At 44.1% G+C, this 23,925-nt stretch overlaps 1 protein-coding gene and 1 pseudogene across 4 annotated transcripts in view; one reads left to right on the forward strand and one right to left on the reverse strand.

Moving 5' to 3' along the window:
- LOC140845543 (coiled-coil domain-containing protein 102A-like) overlaps positions 1-20,625 on the forward strand; it is a 51,027-nt gene extending 30,402 nt beyond the window's left edge. The window contains exons 2-4 of one of the 4 annotated variants that reach the window (XM_073219976.1): positions 15,937-16,639; positions 19,130-19,231; positions 20,203-20,625. In XM_073219976.1, coding sequence (XP_073076077.1) covers positions 16,197-16,538 — 342 coding nt within the window. In that variant the 5' untranslated portion in view covers positions 15,937-16,196 and the 3' untranslated portion in view covers positions 16,539-16,639; positions 19,130-19,231; positions 20,203-20,625. The remainder of the gene's footprint in view (positions 1-15,936; positions 16,640-19,129; positions 19,232-20,202) is intronic. The other 3 variants (XM_073220015.1, XM_073220055.1, XM_073220072.1) reach the window with 3 other exon arrangements.
- Positions 9,437-11,264, reverse strand: LOC140848129 (protein lin-7 homolog C pseudogene; annotated as a pseudogene).
- Positions 20,626-23,925: the final 3,300 nt, after the last annotated feature.

The raw sequence follows: 23,925 nt of genomic DNA on the forward strand, positions 1-23,925 counted from the left end.
GAATATTCTGAAAATTCACCATTCCTTTGGTTTTTGCATCATAGGAACTAATGTTCATGACCCAAAGAACTCTCTGGGGACTCCATTATAAGAATTTCCAAGGCAGTTTCTGATGTGCACAGTCCCACCAAGCTGGTCTTAGTAGCTTGGGATGCAATGGGAAAAACTCCTAAGTAGACATCAGGTCTGCTGCCACCAGCCCAGCTGTGTCACCCAAGATGACCCAGGCAAGCCACTGAACCCCCCACTCCTGTAAATCGAGGGAGTTGGACCATCTGAGTTCTGTTCCTTCCAGCTCCAAAATGACCCACAGTGGTTCTTGCACTTGTTGGGCTAGAATAAAAAGATAGCCACTGTGGTTTTCTCTGTGGCAGCGAAGTGTACCTCAATAAATGTTTGAGGAAAGCAAAGAAATGACAGAAGGAACCCCAAGCAGTGGGGAGATGCCTTACCCTGCCTGCTCAGTGAGGACACAATTCTCTCCCAGCACAAAAGTCTGAATGAGACCAACAGACACTCCACCCAGGTGTTCCCTCTTCTCCATCACTTTTCCCCAACTGTGTGGATGATCTGCCACCGCATTTCCAGGTGTCCTCCTGGAAAACACATATGTGCTATAAGTGGTAATGCCTGTTTTCATTTTCCCAAAGAATGTGGGGTACTTCTAACATGTCCAAATCCAAAAGGGTTATGCATTGGTCATTAAAAAAATAATTTTGATCATGGTTTTCCACTTTGATGCTTAGATTTCTTGAATTTACAATTAAAGTGTACAACTACTAACTTTTGAGAATCTGTGCAAATTGACCGTAACAAACTAACACCATTTCCATAGCTAACACCATTTTCTTTGCCAACCTCATTTATTTCTGGAGTCAAGGGACTTGAGGTGTAATCCCAAGCTGCCTTGTCTATGCCACCAGTGGTTTTTTGAAGGTGTTTTGTTTGTTTTGACAGCAACAAGAAATTGCTATGAAATAGAGTCTTACCCTTGATCTCCAATACAAAAACAGGTGCTCTAACAAAAACAGCTCCTTTCTTAGTTTCCTGGGTTCGCAGCCCCACCATAAGATGCTGCCAAGGAAACCAGAGACAGCTTGGGGCCTCAAGTGTCAAAAATAATGTTTTAAACTCTGCCACCCAGTGAGGCTGATAGCTGCAAACAGACACTTTCCTGCAGGGCCAGTCAGCCTGCTCAGCCTCTGCTTTGAGCACTCCTTCTGAAGAATGTCCAGGTGCCAAACAGTCTTGGAAAATGAGGCAAATGAAAAAGTCACCTGACACCAGTGAAAAAAAAAACCCCACCAAAACTGTAATTAAAAAATTGAGTTTAATACTATCAAATTTTCAATAAGTTGTGAAAAGCAAGCAGTTATCTTTCTTTTTTAAAAAAGCAGTTCCTTCTAAAAACGGATCAGAAACCATGGAAAGCACCTTTTATTTATTTATTTATTTATTTTTAGCATTTTGCTGTTGCTGTTTGCAAATAGCAGCTTCCCCGCCAAGGAATCGTCAGGGTAGAATTTTTACGCTAATTTTCTTTGGCCGTTAATTTTCCTGAGTGCCACAGCTGGCTGCTCTTCTGGGAGGCCTTGAATGTAGAATGTTGTAGGCTAGATCTCCACCTACTGGCTAAAATTACCATCGCACAAAGGCGCCTGGAGGGCATGCGGTTTGGTGCGGCAGCTCTGGGGATGGAAATACTTAATTACACGAGTTTCCTTGGTTGGACTTCCTTGGATAATGGATAGATGATAATACGTACGTGGTCACCTCAGGAAAGAACGAGAGCTGTAAACTTATCCACTCGAGGAAAGAATGTTCCCATTTCTATTGCAACTCATGGAATCCCCTAAAGCCTTTTCAACATCTTGCGTTGTCCAAATGAAAAATGTTGCAACTCATCTTGTGCAATACAAACTCATCCCAAAAGAGGTCATTTTGTTGATTTACACGTTATTAAAAATTTAAAGGTTGATCTCATCCATAATTTCTTCACAAAATACATTGCTTGGGGGGCCATAGAAATAACTAGCCTGTTCATTATAGGAAGTGAGATGTCATCAGTAACTGGTTTTTACCCAGCCCTGCTTGCATCCTGCCAGCAGTGGGCTAGGTGTTGTGAACCACGGATGTTCACTGGGTCCTTCGCCTTAAAGACTGCACAATCTAGCGGTTAGCTTACATCGTGTTCTATTTTGAAAACACAGCCAGTGAATATCCTTCTTAGATTCTTCTCACCACTCTGAGTGGGCACGGCATCCGTGCAGATCAGTAGGTAGGTCACTCCATTCCCAGCATTTTCAAGAGGATATTTTTCGAGTAGAGCATACACTTTGAAGTCAAACAGATCTGGTTCACATCCCAGTCCCCCTACTTACTGTGTGACCTTGGGCATGTTGTTGAACCTCTCTGGCCTCAGCTTACATTTAAAATGTGGATAAAATTTCTACCTCACATGATAGTTGTGGGGATTAATTGAGCAGACAGTTTGGCCCATGGTAAGAATACATATTACAAGTATTTTGACGCATAAATTGAATGTATTAAACTGGTGTTGTTCTCTGACTTGTGGCCTAGGATTTGGTTGACACAAGAATATTTCCAAAAGTTTGGCCTTTAATTGCTTAAGCTTTTAGAGCCCTTCGACCTGTTGTCCTGAAGCCAACAAGTCAGCTTCCCTGGGTTTTTCAGTTCTCAGGTGATGGAAGTGACTGCCCCTCTCCTGCAAGAGGTCACACCAGGGAAGTTTGTGAGTACTCATAGAGGCCCCATGATGTTCTTGAATTTGACACTCGTGCCAGAATATGTACAATTTTGGTTTATCTAAATAACCAGTGCCCAGGTACTTGAATTTTTTTGAAGCCAGAGAAGTGCCATTTGAAAGTGGTTGTCAGTTGTTGAGTGATCACTTCTGGAGAAGCTTCCTTTGCTTGGGGAAGATCTCCAGGGTGGGCCTTTGAGTGACACAAATGTAAAAGATTTTTGATGACAGCTGTGTGCTCACTTGCAAGTAGAATACCAATACTTCAGACCAGGATATACCACAGAGTCATGTGATCGGTAGGAGCATCTATAGCCTAAATTCATCCTTGCATAGTTTGTAGAAAGGAGTGATCTTCAGGCCTTAAAGAGCAAATCAGACTGCATCTCTAAATGCAAGGATTTGTTTTTAGGGGGTGTGGGGCCTATGACTTGCCCACAGGAGACTGGAGCAGAGGCTGGTCCAGGCAGGAAGGGTGAGAGGCATTTTGGCCTCACCTGAAGTGGCCCCAGAAGAACCAGCTGGGGGCACCTGGGGGCCCTGAGCTTGAGAAGTGAGGGACCTTCTGGGAAGGGGTGGAGGTGATCCTGCATGTGATGAGGGACATCACAGAAGCACTCCCGAGGTTGACAGGTAAGCTGGCCTGTCAACAGGGGAGAAGGAAATGCCAAGGTGGAGAGGGGACCAGGGAAAGAGATCTTTTGAGGCACTGAATGAAACTATCCAGAGCGAGGCCTGGGAAACTATTAAACTAGAACCACTGTTTCAGGACCTCGATTCCAGGTCAGTGGTTTGCAACCTTGGCTGCATTTTAGAACCATCAGGAGAACTTTAAAAAATATATAGATGTCAAGTATATACCCTAAGGTACTGAAAACATGTCAAAAAATAGTTGTGTACAAATGTTCTTAGCAGTACTGGTCACCATAGCCAAAAGATGGAAACAACCTACATGTCCACTGATAGATGAATGGATAAACGAACTATGGAATATCCATATAATGGATGTGGATAAAATGAAGGTTCCTGTGGCCAGGATTCTCACCTGGCCCCAGTTGGCCAGCTCACTCCACATGTGTGGGCACTGTGCTGTTATTGACTCTATATAAAGAGCCGTGCCCAGTGCTCTGGGAAACATGGTGGCACGGCTGCAAGGTTGCAGGATAGCAGAGGCTGGAGTGGTGGCAGTGCTGACGGCAGAGAATGGGACGGCTTTTCAGGTAGAGAGGCCCAGAGGCAGGGACTGGCTTGCTGCATGCAGACTCACTCTGAGTGGATGGGATTCTAGTGATTGACCTGCCACCATGGAAATAAAGTTGGGTATAACCCTTTCACTCCAAGAATGTTCTACTGTCATTTCTTTGGTCACACTGCATCCATAGTGAACTTTTCTGGGGCTGAAACCCATTGGCAAGACATGGAATGCCTCTTGACCTTAAAAAAGAATGAAGGGCTAACCCTGGCTGCAACATGGATGAACCTTGGAAACAAATGCTAAGTGAAAGACTCCAGACACAAAAGGTCCTATTTTGTATGATTCCTTTCATATGAAATGTCCGGAATAGTGAAATCCATAGAGATAGAAATCAGATTTGTGGTTATCAGGGCCTGGGGTGAAGAGGGATGCAGATTGACTGTTTAATGCATTTGTTTTAGGGGATGAAGATGTTTTGAAACCCAATAGAGGGGGTGGTTGCACAACATCGTGAATGTACTAAATGTCACTGAATGATTCAGTTTAAAGTGGTTAATTTTATGGTATGTGAATTTTACCTCAATAAATTTATAATGATGTTTTTAAAATATATAAACGTCCAGACCTCACTGCGGGCTAATTAAACCTGAGCCTCTGGGACATGTTTAGAAACTCCCAGGTGACTGTGGGGCACAGCCCAGGTGGAGAACCACATTCACAGGGGATTTGCAGCTGATTTCTTGGAAGTGCCGCACTTGGCTCACACCTTGTCCTTCTCCAGGCCTCTTCCAGGTGTCCCCTCCTTCAGAGAGTTGTCTTCAAGGGTGCTCCCTCCTCTGCCTCTGCCAGGATAGGTGACATGCTCGTTCCCCTGAATGCTCCATGACACTTCTTCCTGGTCACTTTGTGCACTTGGTGGTCAGACTTCAAGCTTTCTGAGGGACAGCTCACTTCTGGATCTGGCTCAGTGCAGCACAGGGTCTGGCATGGAGGAACCTAGAAACATTGAGGGAATGAGCGAGTGGGTGCAGGGGCAAACAGAAGCCCAGTTCACCTGTCCTCTATCCACTTAGCTCACCCAGAACTTTTGTAACAGAACCTCCGAAGGCTTCCTTTGGGAGAGGGACTTTCATTCCTCCTCCAGGTTAATTTCTGCAAAGTTGATTGGCATCAGTGCTGGTGGCTGGAGGGTGTTCCCAACGTAATCACCAAGCTTCACATGCCAGTAAGTCCAGCCTCCTCTGTGCATGGGAATCACCTGGGGAGATTTGAAGTATTGCTGATGCCCAAGCCCCACAACCAGCCTCCCATCCAACTGCTCTGGCCTGGGAACAGGGCATGGATGTTTTTAAAAGCCCTCAGCTGATTCTGATGTGCAGCCAATATCACAAGCCACTGTGTGAATTCTTGCTTGCAGTGTTCTTGAATAATTTTTTTCTACAAGTCCCTAACTACTCAGAAACTCACTGTAATGATCTTCCACGTGAAACAGAAGGCTTTTCAACACAACCATGGTAGACGCCTTGGATGAGCTCTAGAATTTGATGCCACTTTGAGTGTATTACCAGAGGCTGCAGGATCAGACAGCCCCTGCGGGCACTGATATGCCCCTCATCCAGGCTGAACCCGAAGGGATTGGCAGCAGCTACTGAAGCAATGCTTTGTTCTGTCCATGTAGCTTAATGCTGCTGATGTGAGAAATCTTGAGGGACTTGCAAAACCTGAAGGATTAGCTTCCTTCCCTAGTCTGTAAATAAACAGGAAGAGCAAGGTGAAGTCAGCCCTGATACCTGACATTCCACGTTTTTCAGATTCATTCAAGCACAGTTTATTAAAATGCAACAATGGTACATTTCATATTTACAGCAAAAACATTTTTTAGCCCCATATGTTTTGCTAAAATTATTATACCTTGCTGTTGGAGAAACAAAATGCCTGAACACCTTGATTTTGTTAAGTAAGCCTAAATGTTTGTTGTTTTGGGTGATACTTTGCTGGTGATGTTTGTTGTTTATCATAATACAATGTGACAAAAATTTACTCGGTTAAATACTCATGAATAATTCTTTTTTATTAAAGTATCATTCTTATGAACAACACTATGGTTTCAACATTTACCCATATTATAAAATCCTCACCCCCTCTTGCAATCACTGTCCATCAGCATAGTGTGATGCTATAGAGCCATTACTTGTCTTCTCCATGCTGTACTGTCTTCCCTGTGACCTACCTATATTGTGATTGCTAATTATAGTGCCCCTTAATCCCCTTCTCCTCCCTGCCCACCACCCACCCCATCTCCTCCCCTTTGGTAACCACTAGTCCCTTTTCAGAGTCTGTGAGTCTGCTGCTGTTTTGTTCCTTCAGTTTTACTTTGTTGTATACTTCACAAATGAGTGAAGTCATGACTAATTCTCAAATTAGGTATGATCCTCTCCAATGAGTTCACAAATACTGGTTTCCTTTAGTTTGGATTATTTTTATTATTATGGTAAAGTACACATAACATAAAATGGACCATTTTGACCACTGTGAAGTATGCAATTCAGGGGCGTTTGATAGATTCACAATGTTGTGCAACCATCTACTTCCAGAACTTTTTTTATCACTCCTGTACTCATGAAGCAGCTATTCCAATTCCTTTTCCCCCCTTATATATAATTATTCCATTTATAGGAAATGTCCAGAATAGACAACTCCAAAGAGAAGGAAAACAGACTAGTGGTTGCCAAGGGCTGGTGGGGGGTGGGGTGGATGTCAGGGAGCAATAGGAGTGTTTGCCCAAGAGTATGGGTTTTTTCATAGTAATGAATATGTTCTAAAATTGACTATGGTGGTGGGTACAGGAATCTGTGAATATATTGAAAGTCACTGAATTTAAGCTTCTGGTGGGTGAATTATATGGTATGTCAATTATATCTGAGTACACGATTAAAAAAAATAACAAAACACTTAATGTCTAATTTACTGAGCTCTGAATAATCCTCAGAGTTTTGTATTTACTGCTTTGCATCTTGAAGTGTTTTGCCAAACTAGAATTTTGACTCTGGGGAGTTTAATAAAATAGGTATCTCATCAGGGGACTCCCAGAGGAAAAACTGTATTCCTCATTCCTGCTTCTTGGGCAAACTAGGTCAACTGCTGTATGTTAATTTGTTTTTCTATCCAGGAAGAAGTGTAGACTAGCCATTTTCCTCTGAGTACAGCTCTGGCTCTATCCATGGGTTTTGAATATTATGTTTTCATTAGCATTATTTCCCAAATAGTCTACAGATTTATCTTTGTCCAAGGGTGTTTAGCAAGTCTTGACATTCTCAAATGGTAGATGTTTGCCTTCTATTTTTTAATGTATTTCTAGGCTTAATATATTAACATAAAAATAAGATTTGTACTATTTCTAACTTGTTATATATATGGGTTTTCCTTTGAATTCATTTTATAAAGCTTCCCATTCATGCTTGGAAAGAATCTCTTCTTTTTTTTTAATTTGTAAACACACATTTATTCAGGAAATACAATGACCAGAGTCCTTGATATTCAATGATCATTCCACACTATAAAATACATACAAGTATTCTCTGAAGTCTACATCAAGTCATGCTGACATTCTTTTCAGATAAGCCCTAGCCATCTCTATTAAATGCCATTATATCCATTTATGTGGTAAACAAAGTATTTAAAGCCAAACTACTTAAGTACTCAAGCAAAATAACTCTAAAATTTAGAAAAGGAAGACAATGATATTTTAAGAAATATCTGAATTATCAAACCCCAAATAATTAAGCCATTATAATCTAGTATTACACTAATGGATAAAGTGGTCATCTTAAGACATCAATGATGTATTTCTCATCTGCAATTTCTAAACATGCTTTCTCAAATAATAAACATTTATTTAAGTTTTAAAGGCACGGGGGGGGGCAGAAAGGTGACAGACATTAAAAGTTTACTCTTAAATTACTGGCAAATTTTATTTAAAAAAATGAAAAGATAGACTAATTACTTCCTAAATAAGGAATGTCAAGTCTTTCATTACTAAAGAAATTACTAAGAAATATAACCAATTACTATATTTGCAACTACAAAATGGTATCTATAAATTCAATCATTCTATTCTGATAGTTCCAAACAGAGCCCAGTGTAATTACAACATTTTATAATGAGGGAAACTAGTGGTCCTCTACCCTACATGTCCTTTAGAACCACCTGGAAAGCTTTAAAAAATAAGCACCTAGACCCACCTCAGATAGTCTGATTTAGTTGGTGTGGCACAGAACTCATTTTTTAACGTTCTGCAGGGTGTTCTAATATGCAGCTAAGGTTGAGAATCAATCAACCCATTTTTAAATATGAAGAAAATAAATGGAAATTGGAGGTGGAGGCTAATTTTATTTTAAAAGTAAAAAACCTACTATATACTATGTGCCTAATTATATTCATGAATTATACATTTATTTATAAAACAAAAATTCCCTTCATTTCCTCAATATACTAGACCAGTATTGTGCATCTTTGCCACTGAATGACTGATTTTTCAATGGTCAGGATTTAAAATTCTGGGATATACTGTGAAAACTTCATTAATGAAAACAAACTACTGCTACTCATGCTCAACAGTAGCACACAAAATTACTGTATTTGGCTCCTTTAGGCTATCCTTATTTTAAGAATTATAAATAAGTGCCAACCCACACAAAGAACAGATTGTGGATTACTGTAGAAGAAAAAAAACCCAGCTTACTCAACTTACTAAGTTTCAACACCAAAAAAGATTTAACTTGGCTGAAAGTTCTGAAACAGCTGAGATACTGAACCAAGAAGCTATAATTTATAATGAAATGTTGACACACCCTTAAAAGCTACTGCAGCTGTAGCTATGCTAAAATAAGATTTCTTCAGGGTTTACTTACTCTATAATGCAAGAACACAAGCATAACAATATTATTACTGCTTTTATATGCACCAAAACCTCTCTTTAATATATAGCTCTACAACAAATACTTCTAATAATGTTACAGTTAAATTAGGTCCATACTACTTCTATACTACTTTGGTATCAATGTTTTAAAAACATCAATTTTGAAAACAGACACTTTTACAACATGATCCTATCAATAAAAGCATATTTTGTAGTGGACTAAAGACACATTCAACCATGCAATCCAGTGTTCAATACCTAAATGATAAATAACAAATCTGATTGACTTTATTCTGAAAATCACTGAAAACTGGAATAATCTTTTAAGACTCACAGTAATCACAAACATGCAGAAAAAAATATGCATTTCTATTCTTCCTGAAGTAATGTTACAAAATACCCACTTTTTACACAGGGTCAATAATTATGCTAAATTCCTTACATATTTCAATCCATTATTTTTGTCACTTAAAAAATTTTTAAACCATACAAATATTCCTGTAAATTGTGACTGAAAATGAACCTCAACTCTTTAATTTCAGCCTTCAAAGATCTCAGTCACAGTAAAACGCTGAATAGCTGCCTTTCAGTAAAATAGAGACATCCAGTGGACAAATGGAAGAACATCTTGTAATTCCCACCATCATATTTGAATCATTGAAACGAAGATCACATCTCTAAATCCAACAATTTTAATATGGAAAAGTTCCTACTCATTTTGACAGAGTCTGCAGATTCTTATGAGTACATCACCTCATAATTTCTATGTATCTTAAATATATTCTATCTTCTTCCTATTAAAATAAATTTTTAGAATCAAGTTAGTAAGAGTTGTGTAACTCATGAGGCTAGTGAGGTCAAAGGTTTTACTTTTCCTTCTTTGTTTCTGCTATTCCCCACCACTGGGAAACTGGCTCATCTCTACAAATGGAAGTACCAAAACATAAGAAATATATGAAAATAAAAAGAATAGCATTAAGAAAATTTTCACAAGATGAAACCTGACCCTGTGATTGCATTTGTAATTTATGACATGTTGTTGAATATAAAGAGACATAATCAGTAATGCTAACAATCAAACCTCTTGCCTCATCGCTCAAACATTATGGAAGAATACATATTTAGCAATAACAGTACCAGTGTTTAAAAAGTTACTTGCATAAATCAGTATAAATGAATATTCATTATGTTTAAATAAAAGTAAAAAACTTCCACTGTGCTGAGTAATGATTTATCACTGATTATATATTATGTGTGTGTTCAAAGTACAAAATGCAGTAGTGATGTTAACAGTTATAATGTAAGGGACTGCTGTAGCTGAAGTTGGTATGTTTAATTTCTTGGAAACCCATCAAGAAATTTTCCAGGTTAAAAAAAAAGTTAGGCAAAAAAAAGAATTGGAGAACGGTTATTTTTAAATAAGGAGCCAAATGAAGAAAATCTTTTTTTCTAAAAAAAAAGATTAAGAATGTAAAAGTACATTTTTATATTAAAAAAGCATTTTTAGAAATCTATAACTATTTTATGACAAAATCTGCATTTGAAAAAGGCCTGTATAAACAGCAGGACAGAATTGCCCTCATCACCTTTTACTTCTTATCAGAAAAAAGAGTATGCATCTCTGGAACAATAAATGATGTTAAAATAGGCATTTATAAAATGGCAAGGAGGATTTCAAGGGAAGTTTCTGTTATTTATAATCACTGGCATTGCAGCCATCAGTAGGTCACAAGGAAAACTTCTCTAGCTGAAAGCAAAATGGAATATAAAGTTTTGAACTGCATTAGGTGTATTACCTGCATTTTGCAGATCTCATTTTCTCAAAGTGTGATTCCATTTCTTCTAAGACCTTGGGTGTATATCTTACTACTAATTTAACTTTTCCTTGAGCTGCTTTCAGCAGTTCTACAGCTTTTTCATGATGTTCTCCTTCAACACTCACTTAACAGAAAGGAGTTGATATCCTCTCTTGAGGCCCCCATGTCTATCAGCAATTCCACCTGGAATTATTCGAGATATATAGATTGGAGAGTTGTGTTCTTTGCCTCCCATAATATTGAACCCAAGGCCTTCTTCTGTTTTTGGTAGTTCAACAACTCGAGCATGTGAATGTCCTTCACTGGCAACAAATGCAGCAACAGTGGCCTTTGCAGTTGCATTAGCTCTCACTTCAGGGCTGCTACTGATGTCCACAGTCTCATAGACATGTTCATAAACCTCTCTTACAGCAGTGCAGAATTCACTTTGAAGAATCTTTGTAAAGCCTGAAGTTTCTGGGGTGGTACCTCTCCACTCCTTTGCAATTTTTCCAACAATTCAATTGCTCTACAAATATCCCGCTCCAGCCGCACGGGTTCCCCCAGGGCCGCCATCTTCTCCCGTCGCCTGCAGACCCACAGGAAGAATCTCTTCTTTAATGTAGAATATTTAGAGTTTATTATATTTAGTTTATTAACATTATATCATTCTTCTGGCTTATTAATAAATATATTAATATAATATAGTATTGTATATACTTCATATCATATAATTTATATCTTAAGTGCTGTAATTATTTATAACATTACTTGTTATTGCTAATATTCTAATATTCTAACATTATTATTATCTTTAATATTTTTTTTTCCTCTAACTAGTCGAACAAAAATGGAAGTAAGTGGGTGAACATCTACCACCTCTGTTATATTTCTATTGGTATCTCTGAGTTATTCCTGCAATTTGTCTTTCTATATGAAACAGGACACCAAAATGGGACTGTCTCATATCTGTTCAGCTGAGGATCCAAAACGGGGTTAGATCAGGGCAACAGAGGCAGAGAGCTGCCCCCTTCAAAAGTGAGGGTCAAAACTGCCCATGCAAGGGCATGCTAAGGGCATGCTAAAATGTCAAATGTAAAAATTATACTCTGGTTAATCTGAATTTAGGAATAAATGAGGCAACATCTAAAAGTAATTTGTAGGTTTATATGACAGAATTTTATGCCATTGTTAAGATATTCAAAATATTCCATGAATAATGACATGGAAAAGAGATTGTAACATATTATTCTGATTTTATGAAATAAAGGCATAAGCAGGAAAAGAAACAGGAAATAGATACCCTGATTGAAATTTCAGGTAATTTTTTCCCTGATACTTTAGAAATTTTCTTTTATGATTATAGGAAAAAACAGGCTTTTTTTTTAGATCAAATCCCCAAGTAATCGCCTTCTTATGCTACCTTTATTTTGCAACCTAAGACCAATACATGAATGACAAACAATTGCTCTGGGGGTGATCTTCCTCTTACACAAGGTTACAGGGGAGGATGGGTCCAGTTTTAACAGCAGGTTCTATTGCTTGTTTTCCCAATAAATGGCCAGAATATCTTGAGACAGTATGTCAAGTTCACCTACTTTCTTGTATACTTATTTGGGGCTAGTGCTGGGACTCATGAAGTGCTTCTAGTTTTATTTTTAATCACAGCTCAGAAATTCAGTTGCCATAGATACAGAGGACCAGGATGAGGTCACCATTGCCATTTGCCTCATGAGTTGGTTAAAACTGACCTTTAAAACTTAAGCTTAATTACCTTGACTTCCAAAATAGGCTTGCAGGGAATATGGCCTAGTGAATTCATATTTTGATAATCATTTCCTTCTTTCCTCATCATTAAAACTTATTTTCTGGGTCTTCCACAGAATCACACTGGGCTCTCTGAATTGCACATTTTCCAAATCCACATAAGACAAAAATCCTTATTTGCACCATGCCTTCTCCCTGGAAAGTACCAAGTGAAAGGAGATTCAGGAAGGAGGTAGCCCAGTTCCTTCCCTCCATCCTTCCCCTCTCTCCTTAATGGGGTCACCCACCGGGAGTATAAGAGGAAGGGTGTGGTGGAGAGCATGGTGATCAAAGGCACCCCCCACTTCTTCCTATCTCTCTCACTCAACGCAGCAATATCTTGTTTTATAAATGCTCTGGAAAATAAATTCTATAATGAAGCTTGCTGTGGTTTGATTTCTTTCTACGTATCCTCATAAGTCATGCAAAATATCCTTCCATGATTCCATGCTGCAGGAACACAGCACAACTACAAATCCCACAACCCATAGCTTCAGCTGCTGGTGAACACACATCTACATTCATTCATTCTTTGAACAGATGTCCTAGAACTTGAGGATCCAGCAATGAGCAAAAAAGGCAGGGGACTAGCCTCATGGAGCTACTTTGAATAGGGGAGGCCAAAATGAAAAAAATACTCTCAGAAGTAACACAACAGTCCCCCTGGTATTAGGTGCTATTAGGGAAGGACACAGGGCACCTTGAGACCCCATTGCTCACCTATGGGGTAGGAGAGGAGAGGGGAGGTTCAGGCAGTCTCCCTGAGGGAGTGACATTTAAACTAAAACTTGGACATTGGCCCTCCAGATTTTTGGTATAGGAGATGATTCAGGACAGTATTCAGGTTAGAGAAAATGACAATTGCTCACATCAGAGAAGAGGAAGTGTTGGATAGGCACCTTCAAACATCCCTTTATCACCAGTACTGGACATGATGAATGAGGTAGGCAAAAGAAACCAGTGCAAAGGCCCTGGGACATTCTGATGAAAAAAAATCAAAACACAAATTATTATCATAAACAAGTGGCTCTCAAATTTGTTGGTCTTGGGACCCCTATATAAAAATTACTGGGGACTCCAAAGAGCTTTTGTTTATAGAGAGTATATCTACCAAGAATTAACTACTTATTAGAAGCTAAAACACAAAATTAAAAAACTGTTATTTAAATTTTAATTCTTAAAAATAATAAACCAATTTATTTTTGACTTGACACATTTTTTTGAAATGTACACTTTTCAGATGAAAAAACATTTAGAAGATGTGTGGAATTACACATTTTTGTAAACCTCTTTAATATCTGGCTTAATAGAAGATAGTTGAATTCTCACATGTTTCTGCATTCAGTCTGTTGAGATATGTTATTTTGGTGAAGTATAAAAAGAAAATCTGGCTTCCCATAGATAGGAAGTTGGAAAAGGTAGGATATTTTAATGACCTTTGAATTATTTATTTACTTATTTTTACTTAACATTCTATTGATCTCAAGTGCACAGGATTTGGCAGTTATCTGCATTATTAAACGCTCACCCCACCTAGTGTAGTTACCATTTGTTAACATAGAAAGATTTAGGCAGCAATTGACTATATTCTCTGTGCTGTACTTTCATCCCCATGACTAATTTATATTATGATTAAGATTTTGTGCCTTTTTATCCCCTTCACCTATTTCAACCGCCCACCCCAATCCGACCTGCATGGTAACCACCAGTCACTTCTCAGTGTCTATGAGTTTATAGCTATTTTGTTCATTTTGTTTTGTTTTTAGATCCCACATGTAAGTGAAATCATGTGGTATTTGCCTTTCTCCACCTGCCTTATTTCACTGAGAATAATAACCTCTAGGTCCATCCATTGTTGCAAATGGCAGGATTTCATTCTTTTTTATGGCTAACTAATATTCTATTGTACTACCACTTCTTTATCCATTCATTTACCGATGGACACGTTGGTAGCTTCCATATCTTGGCTATTGTAAATAATGTGGCAATACACATAGGGGTGCATATATCTTTTCAAATCAAAGATTTGCTTTCTTTGGGTAAATTCTTAGAAGTGGAGTTACTGCATTATATGGTATTTCTATTTTTCATTTTCTGAGGAACCTCTATACTGCTTTCCACTGTTGCTGAACCAATTTACATTCCCTCCAACAATGTAGGCAGGTTCCCTTTTCTCCTCACCAACACTTATTTCTTTTCTTTTGCATAGTACATTCTAACAAGTATGAGGTGATATCTCATTGTGGTTCTGATTTGCATTTCCCTCATGATTAGTGATGTGGAGCATCATTTCATCTTTATGTCTTCCTTGGAAAAATGTCTATTTGGAAAAAATGTCTATACATTGCCCATTTTGTAATTGGGTTGTTTGCTTTTTTGGTGTTAGGTTTTATGAGTTCTTTCTATATTTTGGGTGTTAACCCCAGTTAACATGGCCTCTTTAGATAATTGTAGATATCTTTCTTTGATACTACACCAAAACTCAACAATGAGTTTTTCTTTTAGGCTAGTTGCATGTGGACTCTGAAACCATATCAATGAATTTTCTGTACTGTTATACTAAAATCCATTGGTCCACCATGCTCTTTTTGTTTTTATTGAAGTATCATTGATATAAAATCTTATCTTGGTTTCGAGTATATAACGCAGTGGTTCAACAGTTACCCATATTATTAAATCCTCACCACCACTAGTGCAGTTACTGTCAACTTAGCAAGATGTTACAAAGCCACCTTGCTCTTTGAATGGATCTTTTACCCACATATGATTGTATAACATCATGTTTCAGTCATTTGGAAAATATTAGTTCATTGGGTTGTGCAGATTTTCCAAGTGTTTTCAAGATAGTTCACAGCAGGCCCTGGGCATGGTATCTGGCCTGTAATTGGTCCTTCACAAATGTCACTGTCATTGTCATCATATGTTGGGACTGAAACTGTGGCCAGGAGCCAGTCGCTGCTCTCAGCAAACTCACAGTCTGGGGTGAGGATGGGGAGCAAACAAGGACATAGAAATAAGGTACAGCAAGGCTGGTTAGCATAGTGATGATAAGCTATAGTGACGTGGGCCAGGGCTAGCCACCTTGCCTGACGTGGTGCGGGTGGCATTCTAGGAGGAAGTGACATCTCAGATACATTTTAAGGATTAAAGGTCTAGTGGAAGATGCAGGGAGGGGACCATCAGCAGGGGCAGCACAAGCCTGCTGCGTTCTGGGTGGAGATGGGGAGTGCCATACCCCATTCAGTCAAGAACAGCAGATCAAAGTTTCAGATCAGCTGCCGTTGCTGCAGGGTGAAGGGACTGGAAAGGGGAGGCTCTCTTGGCGCAGACCACTTTCTCTCCTACTGCCTTTGCCCATGCTGTTCCCTCTGAGGGTCACTCCTGTCGCCAGGCTGATCTTATGGTTATCATCTGTGGATAACCTCAACAGCCTAATAACAGTTGTGTTCTCCCACAGGTCAGAGGAGACAGTCCCCACCCGGCGGCTGGGAGAGAAGTGGGTAGTGGTGGCCAACATTCTCAGTGGTATCACTTCCAGCACGTGTCTCCCGCGCCACCCCTGAGTTCGGCCACTAGTCTGAACCCAGGGCCGAGGGGCTGCTCGCCCACCCGCGCAGCGGCACCATGAGCCACTAGCTGAGCCCCCGGCTGGCCGAGTCCCTGCAGCTGTCCAAGGGCAGCCTCCTGAAAATCCTGGACAGCCTGTCGCCCTAGCGCATGGACCCGGCCGACTCGCTGCCGCCCACCCCGCCCAGCGGCACGCCCTCCCCAGGGCACCGCGCACGCTGCCACTGCCCCCGCCACCCACGCTACTGGCGGACGGGGACTGGGAGAGCCGCATGGAGCTGCGGCTGCGGGAGCTGGAGAAGGCGCGGGCGCGGGCTGCGCAAATGGAGAAGACCTGTGCGCTTGCCAACTGGCGCGAGAAGTGGAGCAAGGTGCGCGCTGAGCGCGGAGGTGCGCCAGCAGCGTCAGCGTCTCCACGTGCTCACCAAGGAGATGGCGGGCGCGCGGCGGGAGCGCCAGGAGGGGCAGGGCGAGTGCGAGGCGCGGGGCTGAGAGCTGATGCGGCTGCGGGGCACGCGAGGATCCACCGACAGGACGCCCGATGGTCCCGAGACTGAGCCAGAGCGGGAGCACAAGCAGGTGTGCCATGTCAGGTAGGAGAGGCCTCGGGGCAGCCAGGTCCTCGGCCAGGGAGGGGCTGCTGGGCGGGGCCTTAGCGCTGCTCTAGAAGTGGGAGGGGCTGCTGGGCCTGCGCTGAAGTAGAGGCAGCGGGTCCCACAGAGGGTAATGAGGGCTTGGTCACCCACGACGTTTCAGTCTTCCGAGTCGGGTTCTGCCCCACGGGGCCCCGAAATCACCTCCCTTCTGGAGATCCCCACGGTGGACAGTCCCAGGTTCTGGAGGTCCCTACACTTTCACACTCAAGTTGTCAGCAGAACCAGGAAATCATTCCCATTGAGAAGAAGCAGGGGCTAAGAACTTGCCTGAAAGGTATGTATTGATAGCAGATCTGAATCCCTTCATTCTTTCAACTTGAATTTGGAAGAGGGAGAAACTGTTATAACCCTTATCAATCAAAGCTGATGGGTGGGGTCTTGTCAGGGCACTGCGAGCCCAGAGGAGGTCCCTGATCCAGGCTTTGGGGATGGAGCTTCACAGAAGCTTTCCTGGAAGAGGTCCCATATAAGCTCAGACTACCAGGAGGCAGAGTAATTAGCTGTGAAAAGTGAAGGAAGACATTCTAGGCATGGAAGCTGCCTGTGCTAAAGCAATAGTAACATCTTCCATCATTCAGAGTGTCCCTACTGGAGGGCTAAGCTCTGCAGGTGTGCTGTGTGGTCAGTTCTCACAGCAGCCCCTGAGGTGTTTGCTTAAGAGACTGGGACACTGAGGCACAGAGGTTAAATACCAGTGGCTCCCTGCTGGTCAGTAGAGTTGCTGAGTAGTTGAACCAATGTGAACTCCAGAGTCCATAGTAAAAATCAGTTTGGCTGGGTGTAGAGGGCAGGCCTGTCACCAGCAGGCCATCTAGGAGCAGAATCAAGGCTCAAGTTGCTCCCAGATCCATTTCAGATGGGCCAGTTCCCACAGTTAAAATTCTAGGCCACCCCCTCCCACCCACTAACCTGTCCAAGCCCCCACCACCCTTGTAGGCTATAGTGGGCACTTCTGCCCACCTCTTCCCTAGGCCTGCCTGGGGTGTGGAGGTGACTTTCATTGCCCTTCTGTGTGGCAGGCAATGCGCTTTCCTTGTCTGGTTGTCAGTGACAGTCCAGGAGGTGGCAGGTGAAGCAGTGGGAGGTACTGCAATTGGGGCTACAGTCTGAATTTGCTCTCCAGGCCAGTTACTAATGTGCTCTGTGATCCAGAAATCCTTTTCCTCCCTTTCCGTATTTGTGAAATGGGGCTTTGGAACAGGTGGCATCCAAGGCCGCAGTGAGACAGTCTGAGATACAGGAGGAGTGGAATCTCTCCTTGGGGCATCTCAGGGCCACTGTCCCAGTCCAGATAGGACAGAGGGGAAGGGGAGTCTGGAGGGATTGAGGGAGACTTGGCATTGAGTTAATAAGCCCTCATCATTTCCTGTCTGGGAGCTGATTTCTGCTCACAGGGGCCACCCTACTAAGCCTCTTTTACCATACCACTTATCTCCCACTGCCTTAGTGTTTGCACCTGAAAAATGGTATCTTAAAGTCAGAATTCATTCCCACTCTGTGAAGTCATTCAGGACCCTCACTTTGCCTTAGAGCACTTGTAATGTCCCTCCCAGAGTCACTTTGAAATGTGATGAGCTTTTCCTCACATTCCTTTCAGCTATACATCCAGAGCCCCAAGGAAAAACCCTATCCTTGAGCAGAACACCTTTCCACTGCCTGTGTAATCTATAGGCCCCTTAACCTCTTGGTTTTTTGAATTCTTACTTGTAAAATCACAAAGGGTCTATGAATGAACATTTGGGGCAGGGCAAGGTTAAGAAGAACTTTGCTTTTATTTTTTCCAACTGGAGTGCCTTCCCTCTCCTCTCCATAGGTCCCAATTTCACTTGCCCTTCAGGCTCACTGCCAAGGAGCCTTCCCTGATTCCCTAGTCCACACAAATCTCTGCCCTTCCAACTGTGGAATCCTTAGGGTCAGTGCCAAACACCCTGGCTGTCTCTTAGGTTAATCTTGCCTTTTAAGCCAATGTCAGAATGTGGGTCCTTTGCCCTCCTGTGCCAGCCCACAGGTACATTCCACAGGAAATGGCTACTTGACTAAGGCATGGATACGCAGGGCTTGATGGAAGGGCCAGGTAGGGTGACCCCTCTGCCTCCACCCTGCTCTCTTCTACAAGAGAGCCTGAAGCCTGCCCCTCAAGTCCCAAGATTCTGTATGTGACCTCACTGGGTGTCGACCTCACAGGCCTCACTGTTGCCATGGCAGTGTGACTATGCAAATGTATTGTTGTTGGAGAAGCACTCCTACCAGTTTGAGACCAGATAGTAGTCTGGCTGCCTGAGAATGTCTGACCGGATTTACATCCAGTGTAACATTCTCTGTTCCCTGGGAGGGCTGCGCAGTAGGTAGGCCTAGGCGGGACATCTGTACAAGAGTCACTGGTGGGCACACAGCCTCACCTGGCTGCCACCTGGCTTCTCCTTTCAGGCTTGCCTGCAACACGTCAGAATTTCCCCAGCTGTTAACTAATACCAGTGTTCCTGCTCACTGCTGAGGGCAAGTGAAATGTCATCCCTGGGCAAGCGTTCGGTAAGTTCCTAATCTTTATAAATGTAGCCTTCCCTCCACCTTTGGGCTACAAATGCTTCCTGCTGGACCCTTGGAGAAATGGCAAGTGAATGATCCTGATGTAGGAATGAGGCTGGCCTGTTCTAGGACCAGCAAAAGCCAGTGTGGTGATTGGCCTCTTAGCAGAAGTCAAGAGCATTTTTGTGTAAATGGAGCAGTTTTGAGGAAGAGCTGTTGAGGGCCACTCATAACCTCACCTTCCAACCTGGGCACCCTTACCATACTGTCCACATGGGTCCCCTCAGACACATCCCAGACTGAGCCTCTGAGTAGGGGGGAAAGGGTGTCATACTGATGGGAAGAGCAGGAGAGCCAAGGGGAGTGATAAAGGGACACTGAGACCTAACGGCTGAGGAAAAGACATCCCAGAGGTTGTGCTGATGTGAGCCTAGACTAGGTTCCCACATTCTGGCCTGAGCCTCCTGGTCACTCTGCTTTGGGATTTGCCTTTTTCAAATCTACATGGAAGTATCAGAGGGCTAGAGTTCAGCGTGGTTGAAAAAGGCAACACAAATGGGGCTCAAAGGGAGAGGGATTCTTAACTGATTCATGTTAGATTATTTTTTCCAAAACTTGAAAGTTATTTCCTTTAAAACCGCCTCAGAAGTTACAGACATTAACTAATGTTTCCTCTGTTGTGGAAGGGAGAGATGGAGGGGATCCTGATTGCAATCATTTTCAGGTTGTGTTTTTTCTGGGAATGGGGAACAGATTTCCTGGTCTCCTGCTGCCACAGGCTCCACGGAATTGCTTTTGAAGCCAATATCACTTCTCTAGGGGATGCATAGAGGTGATGGGCCAAGTCTGAATTTTAGATGCCAAGTAGATCAAATGGCTTCAGCCAGAAACTGAGAGAGACATGACAGAGGGAAGGATCTGGCAGGACATTGTGTACAGGAGGAGTGACTGATCAGTTCTGGTTTTCTTTGCAGCAGCAGCAGCAGCAGCTTCCCCTTTGGCTACACCCGTATACTATCACCTCATCTATGAAGGGCATGTTGAAGACCAGTTGTGCTGGCATGGAGAGACACTTCACCTCATTGGTGGCTACCAGGCCTATGGGACTGCACCTATGCCCACCCCAGCAAAGGTGGAAGCAGAGAAGCTAGTCCCCAGGTGGGCTCCCAAGAGACCTCATAGTTCACAAGAGTCTGATGAAGAACTAGGTTGCCCCCCGCCAAAAAGAGGCTGACCCCATGGAAGCTTGCTGGCAGAGCTGCTTCAATAAGAAGGGGATGGCATTAACAGCCGACATGCAGTGATCCCACTTCCCAACCCCACCACCACCTCCCACCCCATATTAACTGTAATTTTGTAAGAGTGATGGTTTAATAAATCTCTCGTTTTTGTAATAATTTATTGGCTGCAGTAATGTATTAGTCACCTACCATTAATAAAAAGTACTAGCTTTTCCAAGCGCCAGTGTGCTGTGTTGTCTCAGTGCCCGTGGAGTTTCTGCCAGGCGCACCCACACGATGTGTGTCCTTGTGTCTTGCCCCAGTCCATTCCTGGGACCACCTGGCAGTGGGGACATGCCCTGCTGGGGGCAGAAGGATTCCAGGCAGCAGGCCCCCTGCTCACCTCCCAGGGTTGTCACAGTCTGTCCCAAGCTGAGCCAACATTCCCATCCTCGCATGCTTTGGTGCCAGCCCGCCACTGCAATGGTTAATGAAGCAGCTGGGAGTCAGAGCTTCCATGTGGCTCTGGGCTCCACCTGCAGCCAGGGCCCAGCAGAGGTTCTGGGGGAGCCAGGGAGGTGACGGCCGGAGCAAGCAGCTGTTGCCTGGCTGTGATGCGACTTCATTCTCTTTTCCCAAATGCTGATGTCTCTGTTTGGAAAGCACTCACATGTCTGTTTTCTCTGGGGGAGCTTGTAAGGAAAGGCTGTGCTCTTGGGCCCTTGGTGGTGAGCTTCAGTCAGTCTTCAGAAGGATGGCAGTCAGGCCTGCAGGCGTGGAGAGTATCTCAGTGCCAGTGCCTCCCCTTCCCACTGCCCTCCCTGAATCTCCAGGATCAGCCCTCTTTCAAGCTCATTCCAAAGCCCTTCCCAGAAACCAGGTCTGTGCTGTGCACCCTCTAGGAATTGCAGACCTTTTAACATGGATACATGTCTCCCTAGCTAGACAGTGAGCTCTGGGAGAGCAGGACCTGTGCTGGTCATTCATCTGCCCCACAGAAGCTCAGCAAAGGGCTTTGCACACAAATGCAGCTGGAATTGGTGGGAAGGGTGTATGTGTGCACATGCTCTGCAAACCTGGGGCAAGCAAGGCCATGGCTGAGCCTAAGCAGGGTGGGACTGTGGAGCCCGGGCTGGTGGCCTGGATTTCTCCTCCAAACCTAAGCTTGGTGGCCTCTCAAGGAAGAAACCTTGCACCCAGCCCAAAGGCCAAATGCACACAGTCCTCACTCTCAGCTCAGGTCCCGCTGGTGGTGCCTCCCAGTCCTCAGAGTACCCTGGCCATGTGTCCTCCATGCATTTCCCAGTGTGTAGATCAAAGCAGTGCTGGCATTGAGGGCTTGCTCCTGCCTCTGGCCTTCCAGTTCTTGGTTGAGCAATTATGGGACGAGGTGGCTCTGTGTGGTGGGAAGCCTTTTCCTATGGAATCGTGGGGTGTCGGAGCATCTGTACTCTGCCTTCATCAGTGGCGCAGTGAGCCTGAGTGTTCACCAGCCCGGTTCACTTCTAGGGGACCTCCACCTGTCCTTCCTGAGCAGGCTCCATGGAGACAGCTCGGGGCTGCCTGAGTGGGATTGCACAAATGACCAAGAGACTTTGGGGAAATGGAATTAAATGTATTGGGTAAGACTGGGAGGATAAGAAGACCGGGAGCATTCACAGAATTTGCGTAGGAGAGTAAGAGGCGCCATGTCTGCCAACCCTGGAAGGAGTGGTAAAACCATGCCAGTTGTCAGCAGGCTCCCAAAGGGCATCCGTGAATTCAGTCCCCTGCACCAACTGGCCTAAACCATGAGAATGAGGGTTTGGGGCTGGTGCTCATGCAGGTCACTGGTGTAGTGACACAGTCATGAAAGACACGACCACAGACTTGTGGAGTGAGTCATGACCTTCTATTTACTGCCCTGAAGGTTACAGACTCCCCAACTGACTGGAGAACCTGTTACATGGCATCAGCTCTGGGCCCGACCTGGAGCTGAGGGCAGTCCCACCCCCTAGGGGTTGATGTGACTACATGACATGAGGCAGGCCAAGTGCTGGGTGTGGTGCTGGCAGAGCGGGGCTCGGACGGGTGGTTACTACATTGTCTCCCTCAGCCCCATCTGCTCAGGTAGAGGAAGGGCTGTGGCCTGCACTGCAGGTGACTCGGCTCCTCCAGCTTGCTCACCCCTGGGAATGAGCTCACCTCTCAGTGAACAGCGACTTCCCAGTGATGTCCACACCCCCTTGGCTTTTCCCTATGCTTTGTTTCAACCTTCTTACTTCTGAAGGAGGGTGTAGCCTGGAGTTACTTCTGGGCTTGAGCTGTAGCCCCATGGAGCTGTGATTGTTGTTCCTAGGGCCAGGACAGGGTTCTTGGGAAAATGAGTGGCTCTCCCTTCCCCAGGGGTGTAGCATTCATGGAGGAGCCACCTTCCCACATAGGAATGGGTTGGTTCACAGGGAGACATGCTGCCCTACATTGCCAAGAAATATTACCCAAGTTCACGGACTTGGCATCCCATAGTAAAGTCAGTCTTGTCCAGGGCAAAAGGCTGTCCCCCTCAGATTTTGCTTTATTAGGAATGCCCACCACATTTACTCATTTGCTAAATGGACTTTTGTGTGTGAGGCAGTACTTCACAGCTACGTTGCTTAAAACTCCTTGCAGGGTCAAACTTGGCTAAGTGTGAACCAGCCAGAGGTGGTGTGGCCAGGCCCCTCAGCTGCCCTGAAGGCAACCCAGCAGAACATCTCTCCCAAGGATGCAGGCAGGAGTTTGATGTGTTGTCCCCTCCTGCCCCCGGAGGGGCCTGGAGTCCCTCACTGCTAGAGGCCATGCCCTACCCACAGATGGGGCCCAAGAGGAGAAGTCTGGAAAGGGAGGGCCAGTGCCCAGCTCCCGGGCTTCAGACCCATAACACCATGCTGGGTGTGCCTCCTGTGGCTGGGGACTCTGCAGCGGGGAGGACCCAGGTCACCCTGGCCTCAGCCTCACCCAGGGAGCCGTGGTGGTTTCCCAGGACAGTCTCTGCCATCAGCCCTGAGACAGTGGGTTCAGACTGCCCCGGATACATGCAGTGCACTACATGGCAGATGGCGGTTCTCTCTCTCAGCCTTCAGAGGAGCCCTGGGGGCACAGGAGCCCATCCCAAGACACTGAGTGGCCCAGCTCCTCTCTCTCAAACCTAACTCTCTTCTTCTCTTTCCCTATCTCCATGTCTCTCCCTCTCGCTGTCTGTCTTGCTTTCTTCCTCCCCACCTGGGGCTGCAGAACTGCATGCAAGAGTCTCTCATGTTCTTCGACTCCATCTGTAACAAGTTCTTCATTGATACCTCCATCATTCTCTTCCTCAACAAGAAAGATCTCTTTGTTGAGAAGATCAAGAAGTCACCTTTGACCATCTGCTTCCCTGAATACACAGGTGTGTGTCACATTGGCCCTGTGCAGGAGGAAGCCCACCCCTACCAGAGACCTGCCTCTGGCAGGAACCAGAGC

The sequence above is a fragment of the Manis javanica genome, chromosome 1 (assembly GCF_040802235.1).
Source record: "Manis javanica isolate MJ-LG chromosome 1, MJ_LKY, whole genome shotgun sequence".
Lineage (NCBI taxonomy): Eukaryota > Metazoa > Chordata > Mammalia > Pholidota > Manidae > Manis > Manis javanica.